The sequence below is a fragment of the Phascolarctos cinereus genome, unplaced genomic scaffold (assembly GCF_003287225.1).
Source record: "Phascolarctos cinereus isolate Bilbo 61053 unplaced genomic scaffold, phaCin_HiC Scaffold_1;HRSCAF=81, whole genome shotgun sequence".
In the NCBI taxonomy this organism is placed as follows: Eukaryota; Metazoa; Chordata; class Mammalia; order Diprotodontia; family Phascolarctidae; genus Phascolarctos; species Phascolarctos cinereus.
In genome coordinates this window covers 219989128-220011869 of record NW_027555514.1, presented here as the reverse complement: position 1 = coordinate 220011869, position 22742 = coordinate 219989128, and the positions used below count along the sequence as shown (strand labels likewise).

Sequence of the window (22742 nt, the reverse complement as noted above, 5' to 3'; positions counted from 1 at the left end):
AGGCTCTGGAGGAAGAAAGTGAGCTGCAAAAAGATGTGATTAAAAGGAAGTCTGTGTAAGAGGGACAGTTTTCAGCCCTTGCACTCCTGGCCTGATGAGGTGGGATGTGGGATGTGGTCACTGAGATAGCTGCCCAGGCAAGAGGACACTTCGGGGTCCAGGCCTGTTTTACATACATGCACACATATAACTATGTATGTGTATATATGTACACATGCATACATATATATGGGAAAGGGCGTTGTGTGTGAAGATTATCCTTACAGCCCCCGGGTCCTTGGCACCAAGCTCTGAACTGACAGCTTACTGTCAGAACCCTAGACAAGCCCGGCTGGTCTCTTGGTGATGTCATCAAGCTGCAGGATGACTTCTCCACTTCAGCCAGTGACCTCATTAAGGTTATCTGAGGGGTGATGTCATTAGCCAATGACATTCTCAAAAAAGAGTCTTCGAGGAGGGGGAGGGGCAGGCCTGTGATCAGTGCAGTATGATGGCATCATAGGGTGGTCCAGGTCGGGGTCTTTTTATCTCCAGGCTTCTTCAAAGTGCTCATGTCCCGTCTTAGTTGGGTCCCTGGGCGAGAGCCCAGACCCAAGTTCTCAGGCATAAACGTAGACACCTATATGCTCTTCCCCGCCTTTCACTACCCTATAACCCCGCCAATCCAATCCTTCCTCCAACCTACCCATCTGCCGCACAGGCTCCGCCCCATCCTCCCTGCTTCGCCAATGCACTGCGAGGGGTGGTCCCCGCCTTTGGGGAGGTGGGGCCATGCTAATGAGCCCCGGGAGTAGGCGGGGCTTCGGTGAGGACCCCGGGCAGGGCGCCGCCGCCGGTTTGTCTCCGCTTTCCCTCAGCCGCCTTCTTTCAACCTTGTTCGCTCCTCGGCGCGGCCTCTAATGTGGCCGCGGCTTCGGTCCCTGCCGTGGGTCCCCTCTTCCCTCCCTGCCCAGCGGTTCCCCAGGGTGTCCTCCATGGCCTTACTCACTGCGGCTACCCGGCTCCTTGGGGCCAAGGTGAGTGACTGAGGCGGAGCGCGCTGCCTCCGGTTCGGGTGGAGGCGGCTGCCAGGCCCGCGCGCGCCCCCGAACCTCTCTGCTCTGTCACCTCTCGCCGCCCTCACGCCTTAAAGGGGCCGAGCCCTCGGCCGGAAGCCAAGCCGGGCCAGGGCGTCCCCGGGCCATGTGCGATCGGCTGATCCCCTGGCTGTGCGAGGTGTGTGGAGCCAGCCACCCTCGGGCGGCCCGGACGTGGGGCCCGGGGCGGAACTGGCGTCTCTACTGCGGCGCTGGGTGGGGGTCCCGTGATACGTGCGTGCGTGGGCAGGAGCCTTGCCTGCATCGGGGGAGTCCTGGGCTGGGGGAAGAAGAAGTAGCTTTGTAATTATCAGGCCGACGTCCGGAAGCCAGATGTGCTGCCGGCAGCGGGGAAGATGCTAGCGTCTGCTGTTGGCTCCTACTTCACGGAAAGGCTGGAGGCTTATTCTTGGGGCCACCACATGCTTGGGCTTTCTCTCCCCTCCCCCCGTCACCGTGAGGGACTTGGGTTAGGCAGAACGTTTCTGTACAATTCACGCAGGGCAGTGAGGCCATTGATCATCTAGAATGAAGCAAGATCGGGATTCTACCCATTCTGCAGGTGATCAAATTGAGGTACAGAGAAAAGGGTACTCCCAAGGTCACGTTAACACTGTTAGCTGTGTGCCCCTCTCTTTTGCTGCTAGTTATAATCTTTACTAAGCCGAAGCACCTTCTTTTTCAAAACTCTTTGAAGCCTGGGCTGCTCGGTACATTGTGTCTGGAGGCAGAGGAACTCTTTACAAGTCCCAGATCACACATGGGTGTGAACTTAAGCAGGTCACTTCGCTTCTTTGCAAGTCCATTTCCTCATATGTAAAATGAGAGGGAGTGGACTGGGTGACCTCTGAAGTTCCTTCTAGTTGTAAATCTATGAAACTCTTTATCTTTTGAGCTCAGAGTTTTGTCCTACTTGTCTCAGGTTTCAAATTAGCAGAAACTTTGGCTCTAGGTAAGTATGCCTTTTACAGAGAAAAATTCCTGTGTTGAAGCCCTAGTCCTCTAACATAGGGAAGGGAACAGCTCTATGATTGGTTGATCTTACTTCTGACAACTCACTTTCCTTACTGCTAAGGCCTGAAGGGAGAGGAGAGTTTGGAGTTTTGTTTGTGTTGATATTGGGCCTGGTCGGTAGTTTAGCTTAGGTAGAATCTGTGAGTTTTACCTTGGGACTTTTCTAGCAGAAGATAGTGGCCAGTCACTTGGAAAGTGGATATTTAACTATTATTTCTCACTGCTTTCAGGGTACAGGGTGAGGAAACCTCCTGGGAAACTGGGGCAAGTGTATTGGCAGAGGAAAGAGAGATGCTAAAATTAGCACATTCCTAAGCTGGTAATGCAAACCAGATAGGTTAACCTCACTGTAAAGAGAATGGAACTTGGGCATTTACCTTTTAAATCTAGTGCTTTGGGAGAGAAGTGACTTGGCTGGGATTTGTCCTTACTGTTTATTTTATTTGGTGGCCTATTAAAGCTTAACCCAAGGAGCCCAGACTTGAAATTCAGTGGAGTTTTCTTGACCCTTAAAATTAACAACATTGAGGAAGCACTGAGAGCAGGGATCATATGACCCAGATTGCAAGTAGCCTTTCATCTCTTCCTGGAAAACCTTGAAAATGTTCAGATTGCTCCATCAAATGGGTCTGCCCCCTGCCTCAATGCCCCAGAGGTAGCTGAAGGATTAATCAGCAGTCATCGTTATTTTTGTATCATGTGAGTTTCAAAAGGAGATCTGACCTCAAAGAAGTGTCCCTTAGCTCTTTGAACTTCAAGGTCAACTGTACCCTCTTCCACCAAGGTGAGATTTCAGTTCCTTTTCCTGGGAGGTCCAAATAATTTCTTTTCCTTATGTTTCTCCTTCTGGCAAGTAGTTTAAATGATCCCTTGGAAGCATAGATATGCCAATTCAGGCTTGAGATTTTGACCTCATTTATCTGAAATAGCTGATGCCTAAAGAGTAATGTCATCACATAACTTTTCTTGGTGTTTACAGTAATGATAAAAATCTGTGAGTAATGTGATGTGACTGCCCTACCCAGGTACAGTTTATTGTACCTGTATTAGAAGCCTTCCAGGGAGTTGGACAGAGCTAGTCATTCACTTCTGGGCTCCTGAAGTCACTTGTTTGGCTTTGCCACCACTGTTGCTGAAAAAAATAATTTCTTGGCAGTAGGAAAATAGCCCAAAGCTCATTGTCTGTGGGGTGTTTCCTTTTCCAATATTCGTGGATTAAGTGCTTTGCTTTGTCTTGTAACTTGCCCTGCTCTTGCAGTATTTTCTGTGATTCCTAGAATGGAACCTTTAAGTCTTGCATGGCACAGTGCTAAGAACACCAGGTTTGGAGTCAAAAGGACTCCAATTCAAGTCCTGGCTCTGCACCTTTCATCCCAAAAGAGAATCTTAGCTCCTAACCTAGAGGTCTTTTTTCTTTAGCTGTAAAATCGATTTGGACTAATTGACATCTGTAGTTCCATTTAGCTCTAAACCTGTGAGCCTGTGAACCTGCAAAGCAAAATCAGTACTGTGCAGTAAAATTTTTAAGAAAAAGAAGTAAATATGAGGCTTTATTAGTCCATCCAATGCAGAAATGGCTCCTTTACCTGAAATTTCTTTTTCTCCTAATGGGGAGAATTAAAAAATGCTGATGTGGAAAGAAGAAGTACAATGGCTAAACATCCATTCTAATTTTAAACAGCTTTGATTATTAGGATGTTCCTCCTTATATTGAACCAAAATTGAGTCCCGTACTTTCACCTAATTGTCCTGGTTCTCTGCCATTTTAATTCTTCTGCATGATACCCCTTCATATATTTGAAGACAGCTCATACCTTACCCTCTTCAGTATATTCGCCATCAGGTTAAACAGTTAGACCAAAGGGCTATTTTAGCAGTACATTTTTCTTGACCTATTTCACAAGCGCCCTTTCAGTTATCACCAACTTTTCTCTTTCTTTGGGTCCTGAACTCCTTTCCATTCTTCCATGAATGGCTTCCATGAAGCGTCTCATCGCTAGGCTGGTGTTCTTCAGATCGGAACTCTTGGGTTGCATTAAGAGACTTAAGATCTCTAATTTCTTCATTAGAATATACCATAGTTATTTCATGTCTGTGTGTATTAATGCTGCATTTCTTTTAGTTAATGTTGCAAATGTAGCTACTGGGTTATATAATTTTGAATATAACTTCTGAACTGACTTCTCTAGATTTGTTCTTTACATGTCTTTAAAGAGCCCAAAGAAAGCTCCTGGAGCAGAGGTTTGGAAACTAAAGTTGCTAAGTGGTTTTGGATTCTGGAAACAGAATAGTAGCATTGTATTTGTTTAATTTGATTTTGGTCCCTGAAGCTGGAGGTAAGAGGGAAAGTGCATCTTCTTGAAAGGACTTGGGGTCTAGTGTTTGAGTGAACTTTGTTTTTGGACGTTGTCTTCTCAGACTATCAGTGAAACTTTTGGCAACAGACTACAGAACAGACAGTTGTGGAGTAGCACAGAATAAGCTACTTTGTGTGGTAATGAATTCCCTGTAACTAGAGATGTTCAGGGATAAGATGGGAGAACCTATAGTAAGATCTGTGGGGTTTAGTGGACTATAATCTCATGAAATGGGTGGCATGTAGAAGACAGGGATTAGACTTGTTTTGCTTAGACCCAGAGGGAAGAACTAGGAAGTTTAAGCAGCAGTTTCAGGTTTGCAAAAAGGACGAATTTCCTAACAATTGTAATTGTTCAGTTGTGTCCAACTCTTCATGACCCTCTATGGGGTTTTCTTGGCAAAGATACTGGACTGGTTTGCCATTTCCTTCTCCAGTGAGCAGAGGTTAAGTGACTTGCCTAGTATCACACAGCTAGTGATGTTTGAGGTCAGATTTAAACTCAGGTCTTACTCCAGGCCCAGCACTCTATCCACTGAGCCACCTATCTGTTTCCTTCCTACCAATTAGAGCTATCCAAAAGTGAAATGGGCTGGCCTAGGAAGGTGGTGGATTCCCTTAAAGTGGAAGCTGGATGACCATCTATTGGGAGTAGCATATTTGTGTAGGAGAGGTCTTGTTCATGTATAGATTGTACTAGATGACCCCTGAGGTCCCTTATAATTCTGAGATTTTCTGAGCCTCTATGACTACTTGTTAGGGATGCTGTAGAAGGAATTCTATCAGGAAAGGTTTTGAACCAGATATCTTTAAATCTCTTTTAACTCTGATTCTATGCTTAAGGAAATCTCTTTCCTAGGGTGTGTGTAGTATCTGCAATGGAGACTCAGGTCTTAAGTGGCCAGACTAAGGAGTCAAGGAAAACTTCTAATCAACACCACTGTGAAATACAAATGCTGATTTAGTTCTTTGACCTGGTTCTGAGGAGAGAAACTCCTTTGTGCTGTCCTGGTTTGTTTTTCTCTTAATGAAGTTGTTCATCTGCCCTGGGAGCCATCTGCAGCACAAAGCTCTCCTCCTTAATTTAATAAAGAGCTATGCCTGCCTTGCTGGCTTGGCGGGCTCCACTTCTATCTTCATCTGATAAAGACTGTCTTCATCTGAGAAAGATCTAGATCCTGCTCTGTTCTGATGTACTTAAAGCCATTTGGTGTGGGGTGGGGTGGAATAGAAGGCAAATGGGAAGAGCAATATGATCTCTGATCTCTTTACTTGTAAAGAAAAGGTCTTAACAGTGGAAAGATGTGTCTGCCTTGAACACTGAAAGAGCCAACAGACAGGTGGTTTGTGGTTACAAGGACTTCTTGTATGGTTTCCTTTGGTACAAATGAGATTCTGTTTTCTCCAAAATTTCCATTAGAGTTGTCTCAGACCTCTGTAGGACAGATATCTCGTGCCAGGACCACTCCAGGGGAGGAGTCTGGTGGGTTGATTGAGGGAAATGACTCTTACCATTAAGAAACTGACCTATTGGGTAAGGTGAATGAATGAATTCCTGACTCACCTGACTGCTGCTATGCTAGTACAGTGACTTTCCACGTGGTCTGTGCCTGGTGGCCAGGGCAGAGGGTCAGAGCCCAAATACACTTCCTTCGGAATTGTAGGGGAAAGGACAGGACTGCCTGAAAGGTTTGGAACCTGTTCATTCACTTCAGATAAAACTTAGAGCCAGTGCATTTACAGAGATTAGATGGCAATCTCTGCCAAGTAAAATAGGATGTGGATTCTTGCTGTGTCTTGGAACATCCCATTTCTCAGACCAGTTCATTTTTTTCTATGTGGTAGACACTGCTTATGGAGATTAAAGGGCAGTTGAAACAACTCCTTGGTATATGTATACTTTCTTTTCTCTGAAGATCTTCCTCCTATGAGACTCAGTTTGCTGGGGAAACTGGAGATGAACTTCCTGTTCCCTAACTGCAGAGGATCCTACGAACTTGTAGCAGTGGTCCTCTAAACCCTGATTGCCTTCTCCTTGTCTCAGAATTCTGGAGAGATGGTGACCTTCTGACAACAAAGTGGTAATCCAACATCATTCCATGTTCCATAGAAATAAAGCATATCATGCTTTTGTGTAGTGAGGCAGCAATGCACAGAGCATAGTTATTAAGATTCAGCATCAAAAAGACTTACATTTCAGTCCCACATCTGTCCTATCACTGGCTATGTGATCACTGCAAATCACTCAGCCTCTCACGGTGCTAAGGCAACTTTCTGAGACTATGTAAGTGACAGAACAATTATCAGTCTGAATTGGTAGCTGCAATTTCCTTACCACCACCCCCTTTACTCCTTCCCCCCACTCTGAAGAAATCCACAACATTTTATTGTGTGTTATATTTTTCAAAACACATTGATATATTGTCTCATTTGTTCCTCTTGACAGTCTTGTGAGGAGCTGGGAAGTATAGACCCAGATGAAGAAATGGAGGTAAAGTAGGGAGTTAACTGTTTTGACTTCCTAACTTGAGTAAAGGAAGCCTACCTGGATGACTGAAAAACAGCTGTAGCTGACAGACTAGTCTAGCAGGTTGGACTAGATGACCTCTAGGTCCCTTTCTAGTATATTACAATCTTTGTAATAGTTCTGTGACGTAGGCAGGGCAGATGGTATGATCCCCATTTTACAAGATGAGAGAAATGAGGCTGATCATCAGAAGACCAACTGGCCAGAGCTGCCTTGTTAAAGACTTCCCTCTATAAGCATGGGCCTAAACAAGTGAAGGCAATACAATTTTCTTTTTAAAGTTATACTTATTCTCCTTTTAAGTGCTGATACTTGATGGGTTCTTGTCTTTAAAATCCCCCTCTGTTTTTCTTGAGCTGTAGGTTTTGATATACGTAAATGGAACTGAGCAGGATAAAATGAGATGGTTTAATTTCCTGGGCCTCAGCTTCCTCAACTGTAAAAGTCAGGGTAGGAATTGATGGCTTTTGGAGATTTTTTTTCCAGCTCTAGGTCAGTGCTCCCATGGACTTATAGAAATGGTTATAGACTTTACTTCCTATTGCTACTCACCCAGTGAACCCACAAATCCTTACAAACACCTGAGGATGCCAGGCACTGGTCTACATTCTCTTGGGGGGAAGCCTGTACATATATAAGTATATGCAGAGTAGGCAAATGAAATTTAGGGAAGGAAAGCATAAGCAGATGGATTGGGAAAGGGTTACTATAAAGATCTTTAAGGAAGTAAGGAATTCTTCCAGGCAAGTGAGAAGAGATGAGGGTAACTAGAGGCAGGTGGAGTACTGCCTGTGACCTTGAAAAAAAGTCACCTAACAGTTATGAAGCCTGATTTCCTTATCTGTAAAATGAGGAAATTAGACTTAATCTTTAAAGTTCATTCGCTTCTGACAGTCCAGTAACTGGTGCTCACAATGTCTTGCCTTCGCCAAGACCGTAGCGTAGTGAGTTTGTAGTACGGAGACTGTGGTTTGAAGTATTTATTCCTTCTACTTTCTCCTCACACGCTAGTGTGGAGCTGAAGTTAACCTAGGAGGCCGGCAGGAAACACTAAAGAGGACACCTGCGAGTCCACTGGCTAATAAGCTGAAGCTTCCCTTTTACCTTGCGGGTGTGGGGTGGGGCACTTTGGTGCTTGTTGATCCCTGCAATTTATCTGCTTTCCTGTTGGAGGTGGGTGTGTCTCCCTCCTCAACCCCTTCAGGAAAGGAGTATTGGATGGATTCAAGCCAATCTTTGCCCAGAATTCTTTGAATTTTGAGGAGAGCCCATCCACTCCTTTTCTCACTTTTTGGAATTACGTCCCTAAAGTTTTCTAGGCATCTTATGACCTCCATAGAATTACTGTATTTCTCTAGTGGGCTTCTTTCCATCTGTAAAGTTTTTTAGGTGATAATCACTATATCACTCCTTACTTCCATGAAGAAGTAGTTGGGCTTAGCAGTTGTATCAAATTTTAATAAGTTTTTTTTTTTTAAAGATTCATTGCCTTCGTTAGCTGCCAGTCTAGGAAAAACAGGTGGTAAAATACATTTACCTACTATTGGTAGCAGTGGGCAGCTAGGAATGTCCAATATTACAAATGCTGCCAGTGGCAGGCCACTGGGTCAGTTTTGCTTAAGTATTTTCTTGCTTCAAGAGAGCTTTGGGGTGGGGAGAATGGTGAAAAGAGATGGTATCCAGGAAATGATTGGTATTAAAAAGCCAGACTTCATCGGTATGACTTTAAAAAGCAACATTGTATTGCCTTGGCTTGTTTAGGCCAGTGCTTATAGAAAAGATGATGGATCTTACTTTGGAGTAGGGGGAACAGGAAACAAAGAAGTGATGAGAGAAAAAGTTAGTTAAGCTGAGGTTGTCTCAGTGAACTGGTATATTCTTTCTAAGTGTTACAGCTGTTATGATAGCCTTAGTATTCTTCAGGAAGGGGGGAATTGTCTACGTTAATTCTGAATAAGTTTATCAAGGAAATTGTTAGTGAGGTGTGAGTGCTGACCATGTTATTGGTAGAAATTATAGTTACAGCCCCTAATTCCCAGATTTCATTTAGGCTCAAAGGCTGAGTCAGGTGCTATCTTCATACTAAGTCTAAAATATTCTCAGGAAATCACTTGGCTCTCTATATTCCTCTTTCCTCAGTTATGGGGCAGCCTTACTTTCGTCCTGAGAAATTCCAGGTGTTTTTCTTCTCCTGAAAGTGAAAGCACTTTAGGGTGTGAGCTACTTTGGATCCAGAAGACATTCCTCTTACTTTCTTTTCCCTGAGAGAATTGAAAACAGTTGTGCAAAGGGCTGCTTTCCACTTAACGGGCTTTCTTTCAAAGGCTTGATTATATGTACTAGAATTGCTTTACCAGAAGTACTAAGGACTTTGCCGTACTTGCTTTTCTCTTTGCGATTGAGTAGGAGCATTAACTAGTAGGTTTTTGGAGTTGACTTTTCATAAGGCAGGCTAACCACTAGCCCTGTGCTTTCCCATACTATGCTTCCAAAAAGCAGCATAAGCCCTGTCCAACTGGCCCTCCCTACTGTACGTAGCAAAGCCCCGACCTAGAGCCCAGATGACAGAAGCTTCCTCTCTTCAGTGAATACTAATTGGGCTGTAACTGCTTCCTCTGGCCAAGTACTTTGGTGGTTGTTTCCTAACTGGTCAGGGGACAGTTCTTTTACTTTTTTCTCGTGTCCAGTCTATTTTTAGGATGCCAGATTGGGGGATGGAAAGAAGAGATAATGTCACTTTTGGTTAACTCTTGGTAATTTCTCCAGGTTGGCACAGTAGTCTGGCAGGAGCACTTTATTAATACTGAGTTCTCACCTTTTCTGGTTTTTGTTTTCTCTTGTAGAATGCATCCTGTCTTGTTCTTGCTGCCCGACATGCCAGTGCTTCTACAACAGTAAGTCTTGGTATAGGTCTGAAGATCAGTAGGGATTGGGGAGACCAGGCTATAGGACTCCACTTGATTATTATTAATTCAGAGCATTAATAGGTAGTCGAGATTAGATAAATGAGCCTCATACCTGTCCTGTGTTACTTCCCTCCAGTATCCCTATGGAGCATGAGCTATGTCTTGTAATTTCCTTTTCTACTCCCCAAAAAATCCTGATTACTTTGTAACAAGTTGTGGCCCCCAGTTTACTCAACATCAGTTTTTTCCTTGGTAATTGAGTATAAATGTACAATTTCTTTATTCTGCCACATTTAAGATGGTTTTTAAACAAATATTTACCTATTGATTCATTTAAACTTAGTATCTTATGTGGTGTGAAATATGGGACTAACCTTTTTGCCTTTTTTGTATTTAATTTTCTCAACAGTTCATTGAACAGTAATTGCTTTCCCCCAATGTTTTATAATCTTGAGCTAATTAAACTGAGTTGCTTTAGGTTCTGGATTCTATTCTAATGATTTTTTTAAAAATTCACTACTAGTTTTTTTGTAATTACTTTAGGTTATATTTTGAAATATGACATATCAGGTTCTCATTTTTAATTATTCCTCTTGATTGTTTTGTGTATTTGTTTCTGTGTAGTTTATAATTTTATCAAATTGTGTAAAGTATCCCAGTATCATTTGGATTAGTACATATATCAGCTGTATTACCCTTAATCAATTAACCTCAGATTGCCTCAGTTTCTTCAATTGTAAAATGGGAATAAGGACAGCATCTACCTTGCTGGGTTGTTGTGAGGCTCAAATGAGATAATGTTTATAAAGTGCTTTGGCACTGTTCCTGGCATATAGTAGGGCACTGCGTAAATGCTTATTCCTTTCTCTTTCCCTTGACCCTCAGTTTCCTCATTTGTCTGCTAAAGTTAATATTTGTATAATGCCCTCACTGGATTTCTATGCTGCAAGCACTTGGTGAACCTTAAGTACCATATAATTATGGGATTATTACTTGGCTTTATTTGGAAGTAGCCTTTATCTGTCTTCTAGGAATTAAGACTAACTTAAGAGATATTGACTGTTTCTATACACAAGAGTTTAGGATAGGGAGATCAAATATGGAAGAGAAATGTGCTCTATATTGAAGTTGCCCTGATTTAACTAGGTAGTTGAATCAGTTGCTTTGATAGATAAATAGGTTTTTCAGTTCTGAAAGAGGAGGGGTGGGCATTCTTCTGTATTTTATGGTACAAGTTCTTTGCCTTTCTGAGCCCTAGCCTCTGCATCTTTCCTCCTAGAATCTGAAGGACATCCTCAGCAACATGATACCTAAGGAACAAAGTAGAATCAAGAACTTCAGGCAACAGCATGGCAAGACTGTAGTGGGGCAGATCACTGTGGACATGGTGAGAGTTTATGGGTGCTGAATTGGGAGAATTGGTAATGTCGAGAAGCATCCAGCCTTATATAATAGCCTTGAATCTAATATAAGCTCCTAGAAGTGAGGAAAGATAAATGTCTTCCGTTGCTTTTCAGCCCCTTGTAACCACCCCTTCTCTAGAGTTTCTGCTTTGCTTAGGAGAGGATGATAATATAATGATGATGATACTACCTTGATGATATCTCCCCGTGCATTCAGAAGTTTAGTCTAAGCAGTCCAGAAAACCACTTTCTGTAGTCACTGGACCCCAAACCTAATCCTTTTAGAGATATTTTTCTCTTTCTGTTTTGGGAATTGGGGGTGATGCTGCTACATTGACAGTGTTCCATAAAAAGAACAAAGAAGCACGCGGAGGTCAGAGTTTTGAGGGGCCTGGATAATATCCCCTTTGAGCTAATTTTAGAGTCTGAAATTAGGCTCTTGATCCCCTTCCCCTCCCCTCCCCTCCCACCCATTTCTACTCTCATCATTCTATATGGAGTCAGTATTTTCCCTCCTTCCAGTTGATGGCTCTGCAGAGAGTCATTTTGGTCTCCTTTACATGGCCAGGTGTGGGGGGTAGGGAGCACCTTTATTTTCTGGGAGTTTTCACAGAACAAAGCTTGAATTATGCTCATTTTGCTTCTGCTTATCTCTTTAGATGTATGGTGGCATGAGGGGTATGAAAGGATTAGTATACGAAACATCAGTTCTAGACCCTGATGAGGTAAGAACTTCTCTTAAGTCAAACATCATTGAGTAGTTGTGCAGAGGTCTGGATTAGGTGCTGTTTAGAAAATACAGAAATATGGTCCTTCATGGTCTTCTGATCTGGTGACAGACTTACATATACATTAACGAGTTGAAGACTGTATTAGAAAAGCCAAGCCAAAAGTAGGCTAGGTTAGGATAAGCAGACTCATGTGGTCTAAATATCAAGTTTGTAACAACATGGTAGTGTCTTTCCAAACTGACAAATCCAAAGGGGTGTAATTCTCATTCTTCCTTCTTTCAAGGGCATCCGTTTCCGTGGCTACAGTATCCCAGAGTGCCAGAAGTTGCTCCCTAAGGCCAAGGGAGGGGAAGAACCCCTTCCCGAGGGTTTATTCTGGCTGCTTGTGACTGGACAAATTCCAAATGAGGAGCAGGTAAAGCAGGAGGACACTTAGCCTTCCATCCACATACAGAGGCAATATATTTGCCTTTCCCCTCCCCCTTTTCTCTTTATATTGGACACTTAATCCTGATTTGGGTGGTAGTGAGGACAAGACAAGGGAATGGAATTGAGTACAGAGATCTACTATTTAAGTGGATTGATCTATCCTTGACATTCTTTGGTAAGCTTTTGCTGTCTCTACTTTCTATCCTGTCTGTATTTTCTTTCCATCCCCAGTGTTCTGCATATTGTTTTCTTATCTCCAGGTGAGCTGGCTGTCCAAAGAATGGGCAAAACGAGCTGCTCTGCCCTCCCACGTGGTCACCATGTTGGACAACTTCCCTACTAATCTGCATCCAATGTCTCAGCTCAGTGCAGCTGTCACCGCCCTCAACAGTGAGAGTAACTTTGCTCGAGCTTATGCTGAAGGCATCAATCGGGCCAGATACTGGGAGGTAAGATAACGATAATGTCAAATGAGAGGAAGTTAAGAGTGAGGTTGGTGAGGTGAGGGCAGGTGAAGGAAATGACTTGTAGGATTGGGAGTCTTGGAAGAGTTAGCTCGCTCTTTCTTTCTGTCTCTCTCTCTCTCTCTGTCTGTCTGTCTGTCTCTCTCTCTCTGTCTCTCTCTCTCATTTGCCCAGGGTCACACAGCTAGTAACTGTCAAGTGTTTGGTCTGAGACCGGATTTGAACTCAGGTCCTCCTGACTTCAGGGCTGGTGCTCTATCCACTTCGCCACCTAGCTGCCCCTAGACTTAGATTTTCTTGAGACCTGCCAGAATGATGAATAAAGCAGACTCATCTTAGGCTTTTATGACCACTATTCCTCTTTTCTCCTCCCTGACACCTTCCTCTCCTTCTCAGAAGACTAAATAGTTTGATATCCTACCTCTTAGGGTCTCAAGGCTCTGCCATTGAACTAAAGCCATCGATTCAAGGGACTGGTTCCAATCAGCCACAACTTCGAGCATTCTCTAGCTGTCTATGGAGAGAGGGAGCAAATAGCCTATATTTCTGAATAGGATGCCCCTCAGAGTGGCTTTAAATTACATTTCTCTTAATTGGAAAGGTTTTTTCTTACGGCTGTTAACAGCTTGGATTTCTTCTTTTTGAAAACTGTCTATTCATATACTTTGACCATGCATAAGTTAGAGGGTGGCTCTTATTCTTGTAAAATTTGAATCTTAAAAGTGAACATTCATCAGGGAAACCTGCTGCAAAGATTTTTTCTTACAGTTAACTGTCTCCCTTCTGGTTTTAGTTGTATTGATTTTGTTGTGCAAAAACTTTTTAATATTTATGTAATCAAAATTATCTACTTTATCTTCTGTGAATCCTTTCTAGCTCTTGTATGATTTGAACACTTCCTTTAACCACAGTTGTGTCTAAGTCATATATTCATTTGGTGCTTATCTTGTATATGGTGTGAGATGTTGGCCCAAATTTAATTTCTGCCAAATTGCTCTCTGGTTTTCCCCGAGGTTCTTGTCAAATAGTGAGTCCTTACCCCCATAGCTGGAGTCTTTGGGTTTATCTAACACTAAGCTACTAGGTTTATTTACTTCTCTTTGTTATAACTGTGTTTCACTGATTTGACATCTTTTTTTTCTTAATCAATATGAAATGGTTTTGATAATTATTGCTTTGTACTGTAGTTTGAGATCTGTTGCTACTGGGCCCCCTTCACTTTTTTTTTCATTATTTCCCTTGAGATTTTTGACTTTTGGTTCCTCCAGATGAATTTTGTTATCTTTTGTACCCCTATAAAGATAATTTGATATGACAGTGAATAAATTTTAGTAGTACATGTGACATTTCTGAGCTCTAGTTTCCTCATTGATAGCTATCAACCTCATGCTATTGTCGTAAAAATCAGATAAGATGATATACGTGAAAGTGCTTTGAGAATTATAAGATGCTATACAAATATAAGATGGTATTATTGTAATTGTCTTAATATTCCACATTGTCAGTGCCCAGAACTGAATATGGCATTCATGTGCTGTCTGATTGATGTAGACAGTTACTTCCCTTGTTCTAATACTGTATTTATGTTAATGCAGCCCAAAATTATGTGAAGGAAGAGGGGTTTTGGCTGCTGTAAAATATAATTAATTAACATTAAGCTTTGCAGTAAACTAAGCTCTAGCCTTTTCAGATTAACTGCTATCTAGGCACACCTCCCCAATTCTACAGTTGTTTAATTATTTTCAGCCTAAGTAGTGGACTTTATAGTTATTACCCACATTTAATCTTATTAGATTCAGTGTATCCTTTTAGGACAGCCAGGGTCTGATTTTTGTCATACAATTTTGTGTTCTTTCCCACCTGGCTTATTGTCATCTAAAACATTTAATCAGCATTTTTTGAGTGGTGTCATTCTACCACTTAAGGTCCCCTTACCTATCATCAACCCTACATTTCTTCGTCTCTCCATAAGGATACAATGAGTAACCATCAAATATTTTTAGTCTTGTTGAAACCTAGGTATTATCGCTACAGCATGACTTAAGTCTTAGTGGATCTATGCTGCCTCCTAGTGATCATTATATCCCTTCCTAAATACACGAATTTTGCCAGGATTGATGTCAAGCTTACTGAATTGTAGTTTTTTCAAAAGCTGCCCTTCTTTGGGTGGAGGAGGAGAGGGTCTGGAATTAGACATCTGTTCAACCTTCAATCTATAGGCATCTCTCTTAGGCAAATCATGGATGATGACATTGACAAATGGTGGTGGGTGGGGTGGATAAGCATTTATGAAGCACTGGCTCTGTGCCAGGCAATTTGCTAAGTCCTTTACAAACACCTCATTTGATTCTCACAATAACTCTTGAGAGAGAATTGATTCTCCTTATTTTGCAAATGAAGAGGCTAAGGCAAATAAAGATCAAGTGACTTGCCTGGGGTTATACAGCTTATTAAGTATATGAGGCTGGATTTGAACTCAGGTGTTCTATCTGCTAGACTGCCTAGCTGAGCGTTATTGTGTGATGCAGTTGAACAGCTAGCAAGATTTTATGCTTTGGGTGGTTCTAGAACTCATGAAAAGAATTAAGAACATTACCTTTTCTAGACTTGAGTTTGGTTGAGTTTGATGTCCTATTGGTGACATCGTCTTTGTCATTTCCTTTCCCAAAGGATACACATTCCTCAGTTGTTTTTCACTTTGTGGACTAGTGTTTCGCATAAGTATGCTGTCTGAATGAGATTCAGTGACAGCTTTCACTTGTTTCTCATTAATAATTTTTATAACATTTATATGTCAAATATATATATATATATATATATATATATACAATAAATATATATGGTATAAAGTTCTGAGTCTTCTGTTTTTAAAAAAATTTATTGATTCTTTTTGTTTTCATATCACATTTTCTAATTATGTCCAACCCCTACCACTACCCGCAAGTAGAGCCTTCCCTTGTAACAAAGATTATTTTGGGGGGAGAGGGGGCTAGGCAGTGGGGTTAAGTGACATGCCCAGGTCACATAGCTCCTGGTGTTTTGTGTCTGTGGCTGGATTTGAACTCAGGTCCTCCTGACTCCAGGGCCCGTGCTCTATTCACTGAGCCACCTAGCTGCCCCAATAACAAAGATTTTTTTAAAAAGAATATTTCAGCAAAGTCATCTGATGAATACACTGCCTCCAACCATGTTTGCATTGTTTCATGTTATTAGTCTCCTCACTCTGCAGCAAAGTTTGGGAGGGAGGTATATCTTCTCTTCTCAGGAACTAGGCCTAGTTTTAATAATTATACAGTGTGAAGTGTTTTTTTTGTTTATATTGTTGTAGTCATGGATTGTTTAGAAAATCCTAGTTCTGCTTACTTTACTCTGCATTACTTTATATGAGACTTCCATGTTTCTCTGAATTCATGTTTGCCTATTCTTAAGTACATTCATGTGTCATAGTTTAGCTACTTTGTTTGCAGTTCCTTGCTAACACAAAAGCTGCTTTAATTAATATTTGCCAAAATATATGGAAACTTTCTATCTACCTTCTTGGAATATATACCCAGCAGTGGGATTTCTGGGTCAAAGGGTAAATGCCATTTTAGTAGCTTTCTTTGAATAATTCCAATTTCCTTTTCACAGAGGTTGGAACAGTTTGCCTGTCTTCCCAAAGCTTCCCTCTAACATTTTTCTTTTCTTTATGTTTCTTGAATCGTTCTAAACTATGAACTGGTTTTTTTTCTTTTTTGTGAGGCAATTAAGTAACTTGCCCGGAGTCACACAGCTAGTGAATGTTATATGTCTGAGGCCTAATGTGAACTCAGGTCCTCCTGACTCCAGGGCCCATGCTCTATCCACTGAGCCACCTAGCTGCCCCAAGTCCCTCTAACATTAACCATTTTTGTAATCTTTTGCTGATTTCCTATATATCTTATATATTGGATGCTTATCAGATATTTAATGCAAAACTTTTCCCCAATCAGCAGTCTGTTACCCTAAAAATAGTTTTGTTTCTGCAAAACTTTCAGTCGCATGTAGTTGAAATTGTGTTGGTTTTCTTTTTTTGTATGTGTGACTTCCTCTAACCCCTTAACAGATCTGCATCAGTTAAGAATATTCTCCCCCATCTGTAATTCTACGAGAGTGGCCTCCATCCATTTTCCTCCAATTTTTTATGATGTGACCCTTTTTATTTGTTTAGAATTTCAGTGACATTTCAAACTTATTAGATCACCTGTATTAAGAAAAAAAATCATACTAGCTTTGTTCCTTTATCAGGATACAGCATGAAACTGCATAAATATGTAACCTTCACTCTAATGATAGGAAATAAATCAGAATACTCCTGAATACTCAACTTGGTCAGCCTGTTTTAGTTTGGAAGTTGTTGAATTTACCCATGTAGCCAGATTTGCTTAGTACCTATTCACACAGCATCAGTTAATGTTATCACCTTTTGTAAGATCTTTGAATATAGTATAGCGGTGTTCATGCTGTGTGTCTGATATGTGATAAAGATCATATTGTTATGTGCAAGTATCATCTCCCCTTGCTTTTTAAAGATTTGCCATTTTTGCTTTTTGACAGAAGTGGTAACAGCATTTTCTCTTAATTGGCACCTTTAGAAATTCATTCTTTGAAGCTTCTTATTCAGTGATGGAAATGTTGATTAGTAATTGTCCTTTCTGTACATATTCTTTATGATGAAAGTGATCATTTATTCTTTTCAAGGCTTTTTGGCAGAGGGGATGAGGGGTGGGTGGGGTTCTGTGTATGAATCTTGTGTTCCATAGATTTGCCTAAACCCAGTCTTTGACTCATGGGTGTTTCTTAGCTAGAGGTGGATATCCTGATTATCAGGATAATACTTTATAAGTATTCTTCTTCCTTGAGAACTTGCGAGAAATTAGCTAAATATTTCGGATTTTTTTTTTCTCAAGTAAGTTTTTAATTTAAGCCACACTCTCCCTGAACCAGTCCTGGGTGGAACTGATAGTGGGTTAATGAATGGTAGACATTATCGTAGAGATTTGTTTATTTAGTCATGTCTTCTTATTCTTTAGCATTTAAATTAAGCTGTGTTGAATTATCATTTTGATATCATACCACAGTCATTGAGTACCTTCTTTGTGTCCCAATCTTAAAATCTTGTGGAGACAAGACTGTCATGAAACAACTAGATAACAAGTATTTTAAATAGTATGAGTACAGTAGTTCAGAAAAGGAGTTTGGTATATCAGGCAACGTTTTAACACACTCAACAAACGCCACTGATGCAATAATAATCTGAGCATCCCATAGATATAATTGTGGAACAATTATGGCATAAGACGTCATTTCTTTTTATCCAGCTCTCTGAAGTTAATACCGCCTTTTCCTTTTCTTCGCCCTCCCTTTCCCAAGCTGATTTATGAGGACTGCATGGATCTCATTGCCAAGCTACCTTGTGTTGCAGCAAAGATCTACCGGAATCTATATCGTGAGGGCAGCAGCATTGGGGCTATAGACACCAAACTGGACTGGTCTCAAAACTTCACCAGCATGTTGGGCTACAGTGATGCCCAGTTTACTGAGCTCATGCGCTTATACCTCACAATCCACAGGTAAGCCACACTTGGGTACCAAGTATCTGGATATGTGGAAAATTTTGGAAGAAGTCACTCATTCACTTATTATTTCAGGGAAAGAGCTATGGGGGAGAATAAACCTAAAACCTGGATCCAGGGATTATAGTGGTTATTATAAAAAAGGTCAAAGGAGGGAGTCAAAATAGCTACCCCAAGAAGCTATGCTGGAAGGCAACTAAGTCATTGTTTCTAGTCTTCTGCCTTCATTCTTTGCCAACACCCCCATCCCCTGTACACAGGTATATATGGATAACTGACTTTATTTTTCTTATTTCCTCCAGTGACCATGAGGGTGGCAACGTAAGTGCCCACACTAGCCATCTGGTGGGCAGTGCTCTTTCAGATCCCTATCTGGCCTTTGCAGCTGCCATGAATGGACTGGCTGGGCCTCTCCATGGACTAGCCAATCAGGTAATAGCCAACTCTTCTGGCTTCCTGCCTTGTATTTTCAGCTCTTTCCATTCCTGGTCCTCCAACTGTCTTCTTCTAACCTATGTGTTGACCTCCCCCTGCCACATTATCCACAGGAAGTACTTGTCTGGCTGACGAAGTTGCAGAAAGAAGTTGGCAAAGATGTATCTGATGAAAAACTTCGTGACTACATCTGGAACACACTCAACTCAGGCAGGGTAAGCAAAACATGATGATGGCGAGATGAGAGGAATATCAGATCCAGACTTCCTAGATGAGAAGAGTTGGGTAGGAGAAGAGAATAAATTCCAGCCTTCCCTGGCATCTGGGACAAGAGAGTTGGGAGTCTGCCTAAACTTCTCATTAGATCATTGATTTCTCATTGCCCATTTTGAGGAATTTGAGGAAGGGAATGGGAGTTCTCTAGAAGTACTGATTAGCTTCCACACCCTTCTAGGTGGTCCCTGGCTATGGCCATGCTGTACTAAGAAAAACTGATCCACGATATACCTGTCAGCGGGAATTTGCTCTGAAACATCTGCCTGCTGATCCCATGTTTAAATTGGTGGCTCAACTCTACAAGATTGTACCTGATATCCTTTTGGAGCAGGGCAAAGCCAAGAACCCGTGGCCCAATGTAGATGCCCACAGTGGGGTGCTTCTGCAGGTAAGGACCTCCTACCTTCTGTTTTACTTCCTCCCTGATCTCCCTTGCCATGGCTGGCTGGCCAGCCACATCAAAAGCCCTACTAACAAATCAAATGATTGACCACCCCAAAAGCAAATTCTCCAGGCTGTTTCCCCAGTTCTCTTTCATACACTTCTAAGGTCTTTGTAACAAATGTCCATGGCAAGTGTTTCCCCTCTAGCTTCCAAGTTGTCTTGGTTCTCCCAGCTCCATCCCAGCTCTGAGCCATTAAGCCAGTGCCTGCTATGAGGAAAACAGAAAACTTGGATCACATCACCAAACCCTGCTTTCTGCTCATTGCCATCCCTACCCTTCATCCTAAATCCTTTTCTTTTTTTCTTTTTCTACCCTGCAGTACTACGGCATGACAGAGATGAATTACTACACAAGTTCTCTTTGGCGTTTCACGGGCGCTGGGGGTGCTGGCACAGCTCATTTGGAGCAGAGCTCTGGGTTTCCCCCTAGAGAGGCCCAAGTCTATGAGCACAGATGGCTTGATGCAGTTTGTAAGCTCAAAGTCAGGGTAAAGATGGGAACTGGGCAGGGAGGGGGAAGAGAATGCCTGCTAGAGTGAGGAGACTTTGAAGAGTGACAGTACATACTTCTTTGTTTTTGTTTCAGGGGGCCTTTAAAGACTTTTAGGATTAAATTATATTTGAGGCACTGACACACTAAGTTTGAGGTTATTTAAAGTGTAAATTAAGAGTTTAAAAAAAGACAGAGATGAGACTATCTCCCCTAACTAGTCCCTCTCCCCTGCCCAGTGTAGGAGTTGTCCACTGATTGTAGATTGAACTAGACTAATACAGATATGGGCCAGGATGGGCCCCCCTGCCTCATCTAGAGTGGAAGCCCTAGTGTATGCCCTGCCCCAACAGGGTCATTGCTGGTTACAGGGAATCTGCATTCACTTCTTTACTTTGGAGATTTAGGGTTTTGTTTTACTTAGCCTACTCCCACACCCAACCAAACATCTCCCCACCAGTAGGCCAAAAACCAGAACTGTGATCCCCCAAATTACTTTTCCATAGGAATCATGTTATCATGTTGGAGTCTCAGCACCAACCCCAAACACATTACAACCTGCTCCAATGCCTCCCCCCCCCCGCCATAATGTGCGCGCGCGCACACACACACACACACACACCTGAGCTGTTAATTATCAGGACATTTTGGCATCTTCTGCCACCAGTTGAACAGAGACAATGGCATTTGTTAAGACTTGGACTTTTTTGTTTATTTTTCCTTTAAAAGATGAGGTCTTGGATACCTTTTACTATTTTAAAGAAACTGCCTTCATGCAGACTTTATGTACTTGCTACTCCTTGAGCTAGAAGAACTTTGGACTTAGCATATTGGGGACTTCTCTTATCCTTCATTTTGTACATACCACTGGTTTAGGCCTCTTCCTATGTCACAGTCTCTCTGTCTCCACCTCCCACACCATGTTTACTGTGAACTGTGTTCACATCCAAATAGATCAGGCCACAAACCTCTACCCACTTCTTTTTCCATATGTACTCTAAAGAGCGGGGGCCTGCAAATGGCCTAGCATGCTGTCTTTATGATATGCCCACAGGGATAATCTTTTCTTTTTAAAACTTGGAGGTGAAAATCACTTGAACAGGTTTGATCCTGTTAGTATTAGACCCCAAGGCTTAGGGCATTATTAATATAAATAACCACAACTTCCCCCCCCTAAAAAAAACCAAACTTGTTCATCCAAGTCATCCTCTCCTTCCAACTCCCCTCTTAACCCTTAACCCCCGCCTTCCCTGCCACGTGGTTCATTGTTTAGAGCCCCATTTGCACAGGTTTTTCAGTGGTTCACAATGCTCTGCTGCCTCTTCTTTGAGAAAGGACTGAAATACACTCCTCTCACTGTGTCCCCTTCATCCATCACCTCCAATCCTGCCTGTATTTGTGTGGATCCCCTGTCCCTAGAACCAAGCCGTGGAGATGGACACACTGTCTATGAACCCCTCGGTAACTGTTGAGAGTCCTGTTGCAGATTTCAGGTTATTCTGTATAAAACACAAAATAAATGTTTTTATTAACAAAGCTGGGTCTTGATGTCATATAAGCCATAAGAGATAAAAGGCAAAGGCTTTGAAGTGGCTGATTCAGGAGTTTCCTTATCTTCCTTCAAGTATCAGGAACTCTTCTTAGCCCAGTAATTTCCAACTTGTTGGCAGCCTTAGACTCTTTGGAGAAGATACCATGGATTTTTGGAAAGGAATCCATAATCCATGTTTTTTCAGCTGATGGATATTGATAGTATAACTACTATCTTGGGGGGAGGGGTGTCCATGAAGTTTGTTGGACAGTAATTCCAAACCTTTACTTCCTTCTCTTTTTACCACCCAGCTCACTGGGTGAAAGGAGTTAAAGCATGACCTTGGGGGTGAGGGCTGATAATTCTGCCCTCTTGCCAGAAAATGGCTACAGTATACACTACAGGTATCTCTTGAGAGGATTAGTGGTGGGGGTGGAGTAGGCCAGGGCTTGGGTGGCAATAACCTCTTCACAAACTAGTAGGATACAACACATAGCACTTAAATTAACTCCTTTGAGCCAACTCTTGTGAAGTTATTAGTGCTAGAAATGATCATTATTTTAGATAGGAAACTGGGGTTCGGAGAGCTAGCTAGTGTTGGAGGTGTTACTGAAGCCCGGGTCTAGGAAGTTTCCCAGTGGTGAACTTTTCTTTAGTATTTTGATAACTTGACTTCACTATAATTGGTTTTCCTTTGTACTCACATGTATTTTATTTTTTTGCATTTAAAGACATCTTTTTAAGAGTGTCCATAGGATTCTTTACCCTAATGGCAGAGAGGCCATCACACAAAAAGTTACAATGGCTCTTGTTCCCAGCACCTTTGAGACCAGGCTTGGTGTTCCTGGTCTGGATCCCTTCTTGCTTGTGCCACTACCTTCCAATCCCTTCCCCCAGTAGGTTCCTGCTACAATTGACCTTCTGAAGAGAGGCTATAAATAGTAGTGAAGAAGGGCCTGGAGAGCGGGCCCCAGCCAGGGGAATGTGGGGCTATAGTTAGCAGGGACACTGTGTCCAAAGACACTGTAGTACAGGGCTACCTTTTTCCTGCCTTGTATTCCTCACC

At 42.1% G+C, this 22742-nt stretch overlaps 1 protein-coding gene across 1 annotated transcript; it reads left to right on the top strand.

Annotated features, from left to right (window-relative positions):
* Positions 1-782: 782 nt before the first annotated feature.
* On the top strand, positions 783-21681 carry CS (citrate synthase). The gene is given in 12 exon segments (XM_020990028.2): positions 783-1016; positions 9817-9867; positions 11159-11266; positions 11942-12007; positions 12297-12428; positions 12703-12891; positions 18298-18497; positions 18803-18932; positions 19049-19150; positions 19390-19599; positions 19976-20008; positions 20010-21681. Coding segments are annotated over 12 exon segments (1476 nt in total). The 5' UTR covers positions 783-899; the 3' UTR covers positions 20148-21681.
* Positions 21682-22742: the final 1061 nt, after the last annotated feature.